Below are 13,684 nucleotides of genomic sequence, written 5' to 3'. Positions count from 1 at the left end.
CTCATCGCCCAGAGCTCTGGGAATTTACACGAATTTGCAGAGGCTGGGGGTGGCTTATGCAACCAGAAGTAAGTCCAGCTTTATAAAAGGTCTGTGATGTGTGGAGTTGGCACCCACAGGGACCCTGGAGAAGTGGATGGGGGGAGGGGAGCCAGCCTGCTACTCAAGAATACATCAAGCCCTTGAGGAAGCAGAGTGTGCCATGTTTGAAGATGCAAAGATAATCACAGTGCTGGGAACCGTCTTGTGTAGCGGAGGAAGCCAAACAACAAGAGGAAAGCAGCATATGCTCATGATTTCGCACAGGAAGCTAGCAGCACCTCCTGCCAAAGCGAGATAAGAAAACTCCCATGGCCTATTCTGGACAAGGCTGTGGTGATCAACCTTCGCTTCACACTGTCCTCGCTCCGCTCCACAGCCTGCTCCCTTTCCTAATGAGTTTCTGAGCCCTCGCTTCTATTAGCATGAAGCATGCCAAGCACAATAGTGTGGTGTATTTATAACTATCAACAGGGAAAATTTTCCAGGGTAAGAGTGTATTTCTTGTTATCTTGATGTATTTCACTGAAATCAAACTACAAACCAGCTCCAAGCTAAAGTCCTGCCTTTGAAACTATTGGTCTCAGAAGAAAAGCTCCTCACTGACTTACAGCAGAGCATGGGAGCTTAGGTAAGCAATTTGTCCCATTATTCATAGGATGGTTTGACCCTGAGTAGGACAGTTCTGATTGAAAGCCCCAGACCCAGCCTGTCCAGACACATCTTCCCCATCCCAAAGACAGTACTGCAGTTTTCAGCTCAAGCAGCGCAACAACAAATGCCAGTGAAAGAGCCTCAGTCCACATCAGTTGGAAAATACTCATCTTCTGTCTCCTTGTCTTACCAGCTTCTCCCTCCCAAGCTCTCCTGTGTGATTCCAGAGGCCATTGCAATTGTTACCTTGTATAATATCTCATTCAACTCTCTACGCATTCCTCTTGGCAAAGCCCCTGGCAGCCTCACTCACGCTCTCATTCACTGGGGTAGTATTTGTTGAGAGGGAGAGGAAACCATCCTGTCACCAACAGTGCTCATTTTTTAGAGGGATTAATGGCAGTCACCATACTTTTCTCAGCATCTATCCTCTTTTTAGGGCAGCAATTCCTAGCAGCGTCAGGGCAATGTTCCTACAAATTCAAGTTGGGCTGACTCACATCTTTCAAGAGGCAATGGTGACGATGATAATGTTAAGAAAGGAACTCTGGAAACCCCTAGAATTGTAAAGAATACATAGGAACTGATTTTTATTTGGAAGTTACCAAAAAAATATTAATGACTTGGGGCATGCCTGTTCTGTGCCTCAGCATCCAGTGCCATGCGATTGGTAGTACAGGGCTGGTGTAGCCACGTGCCCTTGGGAATATTGAGTCAATTTGAAGCAGGAAACAGAGAGGAAAAATAGTAGCAGGGAGCATGTACAGTTTGTAAAACGTGCTTTATGGGGGTGGGGGAAGGAGAACATGTGCTGGCCCCCCGCCAGCTTTGTCTGTGCATGTGATTCTATGATTCTAAGAAGCTATGGTCCAGGTGTTCCTGCTCTAGGTCAAAACCAATCAGTTAGAGGTTGAACTACTGGCAAAACTGCAGCTGGGAGCTCATCCCAAAAACCTTCCCTAATATGTGGGTTAGTGGGGCTAGGAGGAAAACTACAAGCGGTAGGAACTGGATATATTTTACATTGTTTATTTATATTTATTTAAGACCTTAGCAAAGGGTACCAAACAAGCAATCCTAGTGAAAGGGGTGCAGGTTCCTTCCCTCCCAGTCTCCTTCTCCTCTCTGCTCCTACTGTCTCTGTTCCCTACAGCTTCCCATCACAGTGTCAACACCTGCCCACCAAGAGTAGGTGGGACCTTACCAGCCCGTCTCACTTCAGACACATTCATGATTCCGAGAGTGAAGCAACAATACTCCTCTGTCTCCAGCGAGGGTGCAACTTGTGATCAAGGACACCATGCTGAGACATTATTCACTGACAAGTTGCAGGTCAGATGGAGGATTTCTAAGTGGCCTCTATGAATTAGGCTGGGATGGGGCAGTGGTGCAGTTCACGGTTGCCAGAGGGAGGACTGAGTTGTTTTCTGTTTTGTAGAATGTAGGATATCCCATTGAGGGAGATATTTGGAGAGAAACTCCCCTACACTCTCTAGGGGAGATCCCTGATGTCCCAAAAGCCTCGTTCTCCTGGGGAGTATCTTTGAAAAGAGTAGGGTAGATGGCACTTAGAGCTTTGTCGTGTACTTCCATGGCTCTGTTGAAAAAGGAAGCATTTGATAGCTGCACATTGATTTTCTTGCTATTATTGATATGCAACCAGATAATTGGATGGTGTTTCCCTTTCATACTCATCCTTTAAAAACATTATGGCTTGCCCTTAGCTATTCCAGTTTGCTACATGGAAAGCTGATTGATCTGACCTATCTCAAAAGAAGCAGTAAGATCAACAGCAATGTTACCTACCCCTACTTTACGTATTTCATCAGCCCACACTCAGATTTCCACAGGAAAAAATCACTTCTATAACTGGACACCTGGGCACCCTGAAACAACAGTTACTCACAACAAAAAATGCAAATGAGGCTGAGGGTCACCAAAAAAACCATTTTGCTTCCAACTTCTTTGCCAGTACTTGAGACCTCTGGCCACTAGGGAACATAACAGCATTTGGAAGTCTTTTTCAGGTGCCTACGCATGCTGAGGTTATCTGAAATTTTCTCACCTTGTCTTATCAGAAAACTATATTTTCTTCTTGACCCTCAATTTTCTGCTTCACACTGCTTAACATTCTTCATGGACACAGAATACTATCATATTTGTGCCAAACCTACCTTCCTTGTTGTACACCTCTACTCCCTCCTTTACTAAACTGTAATCACTCTCATCTCCCATGAAGTCACTGTGAGTCAGCCTCCACTTTCTCTGTGCAAAAGCAAAAATCATGTCCTGCACAGAGAAGCAGGATGTTGGTTGGAACTACAGAATTATCACATCACATTTCCACAAGCACCTAGAATTTCTTTCAGGGGAAAAAAGTGTTTGATCTCGAGAGTCCGTAGTACTGCAAGTAAGAATGTCCTGCGATTTGGTTGAACAGGCAGAATCCTAAAGGGAAAGTCCACAAAACCTCTAACATACAATGTCCACCCCTGCACTCAATTCTTTTATTTCCAATTTATGTTCCCTATAAATAAAGTCCAAAATACTGTTCAGATCCTTTTAGTGTAAGTTATTTTCCTTGCACAAGTCACTTCTAATAGCTCAGTCAACCTCTAGACACAACCTTACATCTATAATATTCCAAGATTCGTGCATCCACAACACCTTTCTTCTCATAATGCCAAAATTCCCTTTCTTTCCTTTGCTGTCCTAACTGGATCCTCTTGGTTCTAGAAAGGAGTAACTCTTTAGTAGCCTATTTGCATAGTCCTTCATACTGCCCATCTTGCTGACAAGCTGGAAGCACAACTCTCACCCTTTCCATTTTCCAGTGATAAGCAAAGGAGACGGAGGAGCTGTTGATCCACTTAGGTTGTGTTTTTTAAGATGATTTGTTTTTAACTTCTCTTCAAGTAGGGGTCTGGGAGAAACTCTGGGCTGACTGGAGTGAGGGACTGAAGTGCAGGCAGAAAACAAGGAAGGGATGAGAAAGAATGGAGGGAAACATTTTTAAGGAGAGAGGGGAGTTAATTAGAGGGAAAACAGGAAGAGAAAATACTGACAGACATGGATGTAAGACCAAGGATCCATCTACCCCATATCCTGTCCCAACAATGACCATATGCAGATGGTTGGGGATGAGTAAGAGTGGGACTAACTTCAGATATTTCCTCCTAATACTCCCCCAGTCACCAATTATTATCAGCTCAGGAACTTCCCGCAGTATAGACTGTTTCTACACTTCTCTTCCAAGACTGTGGAAAGTTTTCAAACCCCCAAAATCCTCTGGCAAGGAGATTCACAGATATGCTACCCACTGCTACATCCTTTTTTGTTCCAAATTCTGCTCCTCCTGTCTTCATCTAATGGCCTCTACCTGTTGAACTCGAAAAGACATACACAACTGATCCTCAGACCTGAGTCCTTCACAAGTCTGTAGGTCTCTATCCTGTAGCTCCCAAGTCACCTCTTTTTCAGTCTGCAAGAGTCTTGACCTTGCTCTTCACTCATCTTTCACACATTCCTATCATTCCCTGATATTCCTTTGATCTGTTTTGATGCTATTCCTGGTGTACCTCCCAGTTTGGCTGCATCCTTTGAAATGAAAGGATCAGAAATGCTCATAATATAAAAGATGTCAGTAATTTATGGATTTGTGGAGTTACCATGGAGTTCTGTATTGTGGTCTTTATTTCTTTCCTGGTAATTCCTAACACTTGATTTTCTTGTTGACCTGCTCATGATGGTGGTGTTCACTTTCAAAAACCTATCTATCACAACACTCAGATCTCTCTTTGTAGTAGTAGTGATCAGCCAACAGCTTTTTAACATGCATTTTACATAGGAAAGAAAGATTGTTTTTTTCCTATGTACATCATGTACATTTATCTTCAGTGAATTTCACCTGCCACCTTTTCACACAGATACCCAGATTCATAGAGTTCTGCATTTCTTTGCCATCAGCTCCTCATCCTTACAAATCTGAATAACTTGGCATCATCAGCAATCTCTGTCACCTCCTTACCACCTTTTCCAGGTTATTCCTGAACATGTTGACAAGTACAGACCCCAGCAGCAGCTCCTGAAAAACTTCACTGATCACCTCCCTAAGCTGCAAGAACTGGTTGTTCCCTCTTAACCTCTGTTTTCTATTTTTTAACTGAATATTTTTTCTGAGCACGATCCTACCTCACATGTCTGTTCAAAGTCTTCTGCAAAGGCTTTTTGAAAGGCATACACATAAAAGGAAAGAGGATGCTAACTACAGTTTGTATATTTTTGTAAAAGGTGTACTCAATCCAGTAACAGTACTCCATTCATAATCACTCCTAAGCACACACAGAGTTTGATCTGGTGCCTTCCTTTGGCCAGGAGCCCCTGCTAGTGCAGGAGCAGGCTTCTGGCTACGGGCTGGGACGCCCCACTGGCTCGGACACTGCCAGCGTGCGGGGCCTCGCTCACGTCGTGCAGTCCCCACGTACAGCCTGTCACACACTTTATTTCCTATGGGCTGGGCCACACGGAGTAAAAGATCAAGCAGAAACATCCCACCACCTACGTGACCCTTACATGTTTTTTCTTAAGGCTAGGTGTCAGACAGCACATAGAAAAGCCAAGAGACCACCCTGTGAACAACACAAGAAGAAAAGAAAGAAACTGGGAAAAAATAAAAGGAAGAGCAAGTGAAAAAAACCCCAACACAGGCAAGTGAGACTAAAAGCGTGATACTAAGCAGAGCATCCCTGACCATCTGGATCTTGCTGTAGTTCTAATGTTTGAAGATTGATCAATGACAAATTAAAAAATACAATGCTTCTTCTTTTAATTTCTTTTAAAATTTGATTTAAAGTGATTTGGAAACTAGCAATGTTGAAACTTGAAATCTTAAGGTTCTGATTCAACTAAGACTGATAATGAAGTAATTTATACTTGCTGAATAAATTCATCAGTGTGTAACCCTGAGGACAGACAGGAGTAAACTGTACTTGCTGTAAAGCATGTATTTGTCAAGCACGTATGTATGTGCCAGATCTGATTCAAACAGCATTTTGCAATCAAAATATTAAAAAAATATTTTTAAATACCATAATAATGACTGAAAACAAGGATACAGCTCTACTCAGAGGAAAGAATGTGTTCACAAGCAAGCATTGGCTTTTGGCTCCCAGCGAAAGTGCAGAATGAGATACTTGAGCATACTGCTTATTCAGGCTGAAGCAGATCAGATGCTGTTTCACTCCTCTCTTCCCTTTGGCTTCAAATTCCCTGGAAGTCCATGCTTCTGCAATGTACACTCACGACAGTTCCAGTGCATTTTTTTAAGGTTATGTAAAAAAACACAGTGTGTGACTTTTATTTACACTAATTTATTTCCCCTACTACACCAAAATAAGGGAATAGCTAGTATGATTCTTGGTGTACCCATAAGTACCTTTACATTACTAGATTGCTGTAAGATTTTCTTGTAGCACAGGGTGGAAGGCACAAAGGCCACCAGCCAGACCCTCAGCCAGTGTGAATGTAGAGCTGAGGATGCAGCCACCTGCCAAATTAAACAACTAGAATTTTAGAACTACCTGTTTGTTAATGGCATCTGACCTACTTATACCAACTCCAAAGACTCAGACTTTCCCTTCCTCAAAATAGAAGGTGGCACGGGGAACAAAACCAGTCGCTGTGGACAAACTAATGGGCATCAACATTTGCAGACATCCAACAATTAAATTTGGGTGGTTCAGTACATTCCTAATTAAGTACAATTAACATTTGTTCTTTACTTGTTCATTTTACATACCTCGCTGATGTTCCAAATCTGGTTTCCCCTGATCATCTATCCAAGCACATCCTAATGATTCTGCCTTTCAATCCCTTATTAATACCCTGACATAAACAATGCAGAAATGCAATTAGACTGCTATGCACACATGGCCTGCCTCATCTTTCACTGAAGCTGCTGGGAGTCTGCCCATGCACTGTCATGATAGTTTCAGTCTTTCTATATCTCTGCAGAAGTTTCAAGGAAAACCTCTATTTTTTTTTCCTCCCAGATACTTCATGTATTCAGCCCTTCATCTCCAATCCCACCATTAGGTGGTTTTACCACCAAGTAGAGTTCGTATCTTGACACTGCAGTCAGGAGAGCAGAGAATCATGTACCAGTTTCCCCAACTACTTTGTTTTTGTGAGCAACTCCATAATACTGTTATACTTCTCTCTCCCTCAAGCAAACACATGGAGAGGAAAAAAAAAAAAACAAAACAAAAGCCAAAAAACCACAGACTGATGACTGATGTGATGCCAGGGTTGTAAAATAATAATGAAGCATTCAGTTTGAGGCTAAACAAAGCTCAAGGAAAGAGTGAGGCATCAGAATGATGGGAGAGTTAAAACACTCACGGTAAAATTTCAGTGTTACTGTTTGCAACTTCTGAAGGGCCAATCAGTCAAACCTTGGGCAGAGGTTGAAGATCTCTCTTGAACTGCCCACATAGACATGTTGTTTGGCCAGAGAAACTGGCCCCAAACAACACTGCACAAGTACTGAGCAAGCCAGTGCTTCCAGTGAGCAATAGCAGTGTCCCACATGCCTTTCTTGGCCATCTCTGCCAGGTCAGTTTAAGATAAACAAAATCTACTGAAGAGATTCAGGTCAAGAACCATTAACATCAAGCACGTTCCTGGCATGCAGAGACTTGTTCTGCAGCCTCAGAGCTGATCTGGTTTAGGTGGATCCCAGCCTGCCTGGCTCTGGTGATCCTCAGCAAGCCCTGCTGCTGTCTGCTCCCATATACCTCTGCTGACAACCCTGCCTGAGACAAATCCAGGCCAGAAAGAACAGCTCCAGAGTGGCAGAAAAGAGGCCAAGGAGGCTGCTGGGCACTTCAGGATCAGTGTCCCCCTGGGCTGTCCTATTCTATATCCACTGAACACCTGGGGGCTGCCCAGCCTGGGACTGTGTCTGTTACAGAGCAGCAGCATTGGCTGCAGCAGGATAGCCCTGGAAAAGCAGTTTCTTAATCATTTAACAAAGACTAATTTTTTTTTTTCTAATTACTTTTAATTTTATTTTTCATTGTGTCTCTACTGTCTTTTGATTACCATCTCAAAATTTAATAGCTCTGCATAAGCTTTAAAAAACCCCAGAACATTGCTTTTTGCCCCGGACAGATTTCCCTGTCTCTTCTATGTTTCCTTGCTGGGGTGAACATCAGAAGAAAATCTTTCCATCTACCTTTCTAGTTAGCTAGCTAGCTAACAAAAGGTTTATTAGTGGCAAGAGTTGGTTCAAGCAAAGTAATTGTAACAGAAAATAAAGAACAGGCAATTTTTAATGATGTGGGTCTTTCCACATTTCAAAAATTCATACTAATTGAGCAATTTTTCCACTTTTGTTAAAAAAAATTTAATTTGCTTAGAGAAAACTATGGAAATTATTTTATTTGGCCAGTCTCCTGTTACTGGCCTGAATGAAGCAGAGGGAAGTTAGGCAAATTGATTGTATCAATCACAAAGCATGAAACTATATCTGCATTTAAAAGCAATGGAATTCATTGAGGTATGTTTAGATTTTTGTAACTGAAATACTGCCTGGAAAATAAATTGAAAGAAGTATCCACACAACCTAATGGTTGCTATTAAAGGAGGCCATAGGCAACAGTCCTTCAAAAATAAAAGCATCTAACTTAGGCACTGTGTGTCAGTCGCCAGCTTGCAGTGACAGTACTCAAGGGTGTGAAGTTAAGCACATACATAAATATTGGAGCAAACAGGTCTTGGAGCCAACAGTGCACTGCAAGGTCTTTGCAGCAACAGCATCTTTTTACTCAGTGTGCACACTATGTCCTGTGACATGGGATTCCTGAGAAATTTCCTGAGAATCCCTACTACCTTACAGTGAGGGATAACCTGTGGGGGTTTATTGACTTAAAGTACAAGGTACATCTGTGTACAGAAATGAGCACTACTTGAGCACAAGTACAGCAATATTTTAATATTGGAAATCTAACATTGGGCAGATAAATACAAAAAAAATGCTGTAATGGCAGAACAAGATAAGCTTTTTATCTGCTGCACAAAATACACACACCTTAAATATCCTGTTCAGGCAAAACTCCCCTCCCACAAAGAGAAAAGTGTAATGAAATAGGTGGGATTAAAGGGTTTTCCAGTTCTGCAGGGAGAACACCTGAACCTGCAGAGACATCAGGCTGAGCAAGGTGTGCCAGCTGCTGAGGTACACCTTGCCCTGCTACCTTCCTGGAGCAGGAGACAAAATGTAATTACTCAGGCATTTCTGCCTTTCTGCAATAGTTAAGAGTCATATTATTCCGAGGGAGTCATCCCACTCCTTTTAGGCAACGCATTAAAAATGGTGTTCTCCAAACTACTTCTTCAGTGAGTACTTAAAGGAGAAGGAAGGGGAGAGGGTTAAGGGGAATCATCACAGAACAATTATAAAGGCAATTTGGAAGCCATTCTGGAAACAACGCTGTAACAGAGCCAATAGCTGAATAGAATTGTTACATTTCTGCTTTGATCACCTGCTCAAACACACTCCCAATTAGCATTTAATGGAGTGTACAGTTCAGCACATTATTGAACACCTGCGTGCAGATGTTAATTCCTCTTTCTGATGACATGCTCTCCTGTGCTGGAGTGCAGACCTGTGCTTGCTAACAGAAGGAGATATCTGACAATAGATGAGCACCACCTTGACTCCCAAGGAAGACCCAGCCTTTTCTTCAGTGCTGCACTGGATTTCAACCCAGAGTATTCATTTGTATAAACCCTTGAAAGAAACTAAAAGATTGAAAAATTTCATACATGCCTTTCTCAAGGTTTCTCTAGTTAAAAGATGTTGTGATTTCTCTTCTCTTACATCTATTAGAAAAAATGAATTTTGCAACTTGTCCCTGTAAGGTGACATACCAGACAGAGGAAATGCAGCCCTCACCTGTCCTTGAAATGGAAGATTTCAGGTAATACCTATTCAAGGAAGAGGAGAGATTGCTAGTGCCACCTCTTGGTGAGAAGGGCACAGCCATAATCCCAAAGACATAGTGGGAAAAATAACACGGGCTTCTAGGAAGTGCTGACCACTCTCTCACTGATATCAAAACACTTACAAGTATCCTTAGTTTGAGATGTTTAGTATTGAGACCCTTAGAATTGAGATGTCCTATTTGGTTGAATGACATGTCTTGTACCCTTGCAATTAAGCATGTACTTAAATATTTGCCTGGATTGGCACTAAATCCCAATTCTATGAAAGGGCTAAAAAATTGACATCCTATGGAATGTGATTATTCTTCAACTGAGACTGAGAAAATGTTGTCTCTTAAACTTGTTAGGTTTTTAAATATCTTCATTGGGCTGTGATTCAAATACCTTGCCTGTTTGAGCCCTCCAATAGCAACTGAAGGATAATGCCATTGTGGAGGTTGGGTGTTAATCATTAAGTTTGTGTCAGATTTCATGATGCAGGAAGAGCTTTGGATAAGTGAGTCAACACAAACTCCTAATCATAAGAAACAGAGTTCAAAAGAAAACTAAAATGTAAAAAGAGGATTAGCTGAGCACCACCTCAGCATCAAGTAAACTTACATGGTGCCATTTATTCTTTACCCTGTTTAAATATCATCTGTAGAATGCTGGGCCCATTTAGCTTGCTAAACTGAATATATGACTAAACATACCACAGGGCGGATTTGACCCTCATAATGGAAAAAGTTTCTGAAATGTTTTCTGTTAATTTCAAAAGAAGCCACACATAGGAATCACTGTTCATGGAGAAAAGCATGGAGGAAAACTCCTCCACGTGAAAGCATGTGAACTTTGCAAGACATTGTCTTCTCCCGTGAAAATGAAAAAGCAATTATCGCTTCTGGACCAATATTGCATGCATGAATAGTAGTGAACCATAAATAAACCCAAACAGCAATACCAAATAACCACTCTGTCCCTCCATCTTCAAATAAGGAGAAAAAATTGCATTGTGACTACATGCCCATTAAAAAAATACATTGATAAAAAGTAGATAATTTTTATTAACTAAACAATGTTTACAGCCAACTTTATGCTTGTAAATAAATATTTAAGTGTAATAATAACGGAAGACATGCTAAATAAAAGTAAAGAAGTTGTCCTACCGTGTTTTAGAGTGGTTTTGTTTACAGGGGTACCATATCCATGTAACTTTAGGTGGAGGAATACCATACACAGTGCATGTCAGCACTTGTTTGCTGCCTAGTAAACGCAGATTGGGATCAGGGAATGATGACACAGCCTTTTCATATATCTGTGGTTTCACTGGAAAGGGTAAAAATTGGAAAGCAATTAGAACCAGCTTATTTCCAATATATTGCATGTTTATAAAAATACTACATTCCTGCAGTGTGAGTAGCAAGAAAAATCCCCAGGAGAACAAAGGAAAACAGCAGTCCTAAGTCAAGTCAGACAAGTGGTTAGTGACACATTTAAGTCATCAGAAACAAGTATGTGGCTGTGGAAGGCAGAAACACTTCTAATGAAAACCAGTGTCTATCTTCTGGTTCAAAGATGGGTCTTTCACCCTGCATGTGAGGCATGGGTTTGGATCCATGAAGTCAGTAAGAAAGCCCACAATGACCTGATGCGTTCAAGAATGGTGACAATCCAGCTCAAAAAAATTTGAGCATTTACATGTTCAGGAGAAGCATGGGAATGTGTTCCAAACTTACCATTTACCGTAAGAGTGACTGTAAGATTCTTTGACAAGTTCCACTGTGGAATGCTCAATATTATGGTGTAGTTTCCAGCATCCTCCTCAGCAACATCCTTGATGACTAACGAATAGTCTTTAACGACGTACCGGGCACATTTTTCAGCAGCAGGTAGCCCATCTTTTAACCTGTTTCATGGAATTCCAGAAATCAAAATTCTAAAAAATATTTCTGCTTAAACCACCCATGTTACATCATATTCCTCAATCTTTGGGAAAGGATTGGGTTCACAGTCAGATTCTGTTTACCAGAGGCTTGTCCTTTCCTTTCAAATAAGATTGTTGATATTTGTAAACCACTTTAGAGAATCCTATTCTGTATATTAAAATTGATAAGAATCTGACAGGGCTCTGTGGTATTTGAGAGTTGCTGAAAATTGCAACTCTGTCTCTGAAGATCCCAGTTGTCCATGGTTGTGCTGCCATTTAGTCTAAAAGACAACCATTTTGGCTAAGAGTCAGTCACAGAAATAAAGATTGCATCATCTTGCACTGGCAATTTCTCTATGACCTCAGAATACATCCTGGGACAAAGTATTACAGTAGCCTAAGCACAGCTGTGATTTTAGGAAGAGGAAGAGTAAGTAGATTAGATAAGCACTCGAGAATCAGATATCCTGCTATCAAGTGAATGTTTTTAAAGATAACAGAAAATCAACATAGAAAGTACTAACTGTTGCTCACACACAGATTCCTGAAGTAAAACATTTTTATTCAAAGTCTAAAGTACAGTCTAAAGCATATTTTAACAGTTGCAAGAAGGTTAACATGATGTTAGTAGGAGGGTGCAACTGAGATTCATTAAGATGATGGACTTGATCAAAATGATTCACAGCTTTTAGTAAGTATTCACAGAAAACTCTTACTGTTATTAGAGGAGCACTAAAATTTGGTCAAAGGACTTATGGGTTTAGGCATTTCACTGTATCTGTATTTTACAGAACCAAAGAAGAGCTGCAGCCAAAAAAGCCTTTGGAGGTGATGTAGTCTAATGCCCTATACAAAGCAAGGTCAGAAGGTTGCCCAAGACCATTTTCAACATGGTTTTGTGTATCTCCAAGAATGGAGACTCCACCACCACTCTGGACTACTTGTTCCAATGTTTGACCAAACTCAATTTTAAATTAAAAAATTTTTTTAAATTTTTAAACGTTTGGAGATTTTTTAGTTCAGAAGTTTCAGATCTATATGTGTAATCAATAAGCTCCAACACTGGAGAAACAGAAAATGATGTATAAATGGCTGGCATTGGTGTCACACTCACCCCTTAGTTTTCCACATGGAGCCATAAATGTAAAGGTTTTGTATAACAAGACAACACTTTCAGAGCAAAAGTAATTCCTGGCTGTAACATGAACTCCCACTGTTCACACATGTATGGTTTGTTTTCTTAATCAGTCTTGTCATAAATCCTTTGTTAAAATGCAATGAATTGAGCCAGAGCTACTGGTGTTTAAAATGATTTAAACAAAAAAAACAACCTTGAGATCATGAATAGATAACGTTGTTACATATAGAAGTGGTTTGGATTAATAAAAAAAAACTGTTCAAAAAATTTCTTAGCACAGGATACATGAGACAAAATGAATGATCCAGTGAATGCTCTGCTGAATTAGATCTACAACCTGCAGATCACCACATAATAATACCAACTCCAATTGTTTTGCCTAACAGTGCATGTCTGTATGACTCAAGTCAATCGTTTATTTTAATGAAAGCCTTCTTTTCTCTCTCTTACTGTCTGAAAAGCAAGTTCAGGTTTCATATCTAGGTCTGAGGGAAGCTGGATGTAACACTTCAGTCAAGATATTTAGCTGTGGAGCTTCCACTGATTTCAAGGGGAGACACACCCAACCTATTTGAGGATCTCAGCTTTAAACTTTCTGTACCTCCTTTCATGCACTTGCAAAATGGAGATAATGTTCTCATAAATTGTTAGAACCCCAAGCAACTGAGAAACTTTAAAAAAACCTCCCCAACTCTATTATAAAAAGAGGTCCAGGATGCATATGTGGAAGTAACTGTTGTCCTACCATATAACCTCTGGAGAGGGAAATGCCTTCACTTTCATTGACAAACGATAGGATTTTCTTCCAGCTACAGCCTCCAGCGCAGTTTTCCTTCGACGTTTCAAATTAATGAACATTTTATCTTAAACAACATAAAAAAGTGCTTTGTATTACTTATTTTCATCCTGCAAAAAGAGTAGCTCCACTAAAGAAAATGTGA

The 13,684-nt window shown here is 40.8% G+C and overlaps 1 protein-coding gene across 6 annotated transcripts in view; it reads right to left on the bottom strand.

Annotated features, from left to right (window-relative positions):
- The window catches only part of FLT1 (fms related receptor tyrosine kinase 1), a 109,373-nt gene that overhangs the window by 60,869 nt on the left and 34,820 nt on the right, over positions 1–13,684 (bottom strand). For all 6 annotated transcript variants that reach the window (XM_069012687.1, XM_069012703.1, XM_069012680.1 and 3 more), the window contains exons 8-10: positions 13,489–13,606; positions 11,415–11,584; positions 10,845–11,004 (exon numbers count right to left, since the gene is read on the bottom strand). In XM_069012687.1, coding sequence (XP_068868788.1) covers positions 10,845–11,004; positions 11,415–11,584; positions 13,489–13,606 — 448 coding nt within the window. The remainder of the gene's footprint in view (positions 1–10,844; positions 11,005–11,414; positions 11,585–13,488; positions 13,607–13,684) is intronic.

Source organism: Aphelocoma coerulescens, chromosome 1 (assembly GCF_041296385.1).
Source record: "Aphelocoma coerulescens isolate FSJ_1873_10779 chromosome 1, UR_Acoe_1.0, whole genome shotgun sequence".
Lineage (NCBI taxonomy): Eukaryota > Metazoa > Chordata > Aves > Passeriformes > Corvidae > Aphelocoma > Aphelocoma coerulescens.
The sequence above is the reverse complement of the archived record's forward strand: the minus strand, read 5'-3'. Positions and strand labels throughout refer to the sequence as shown.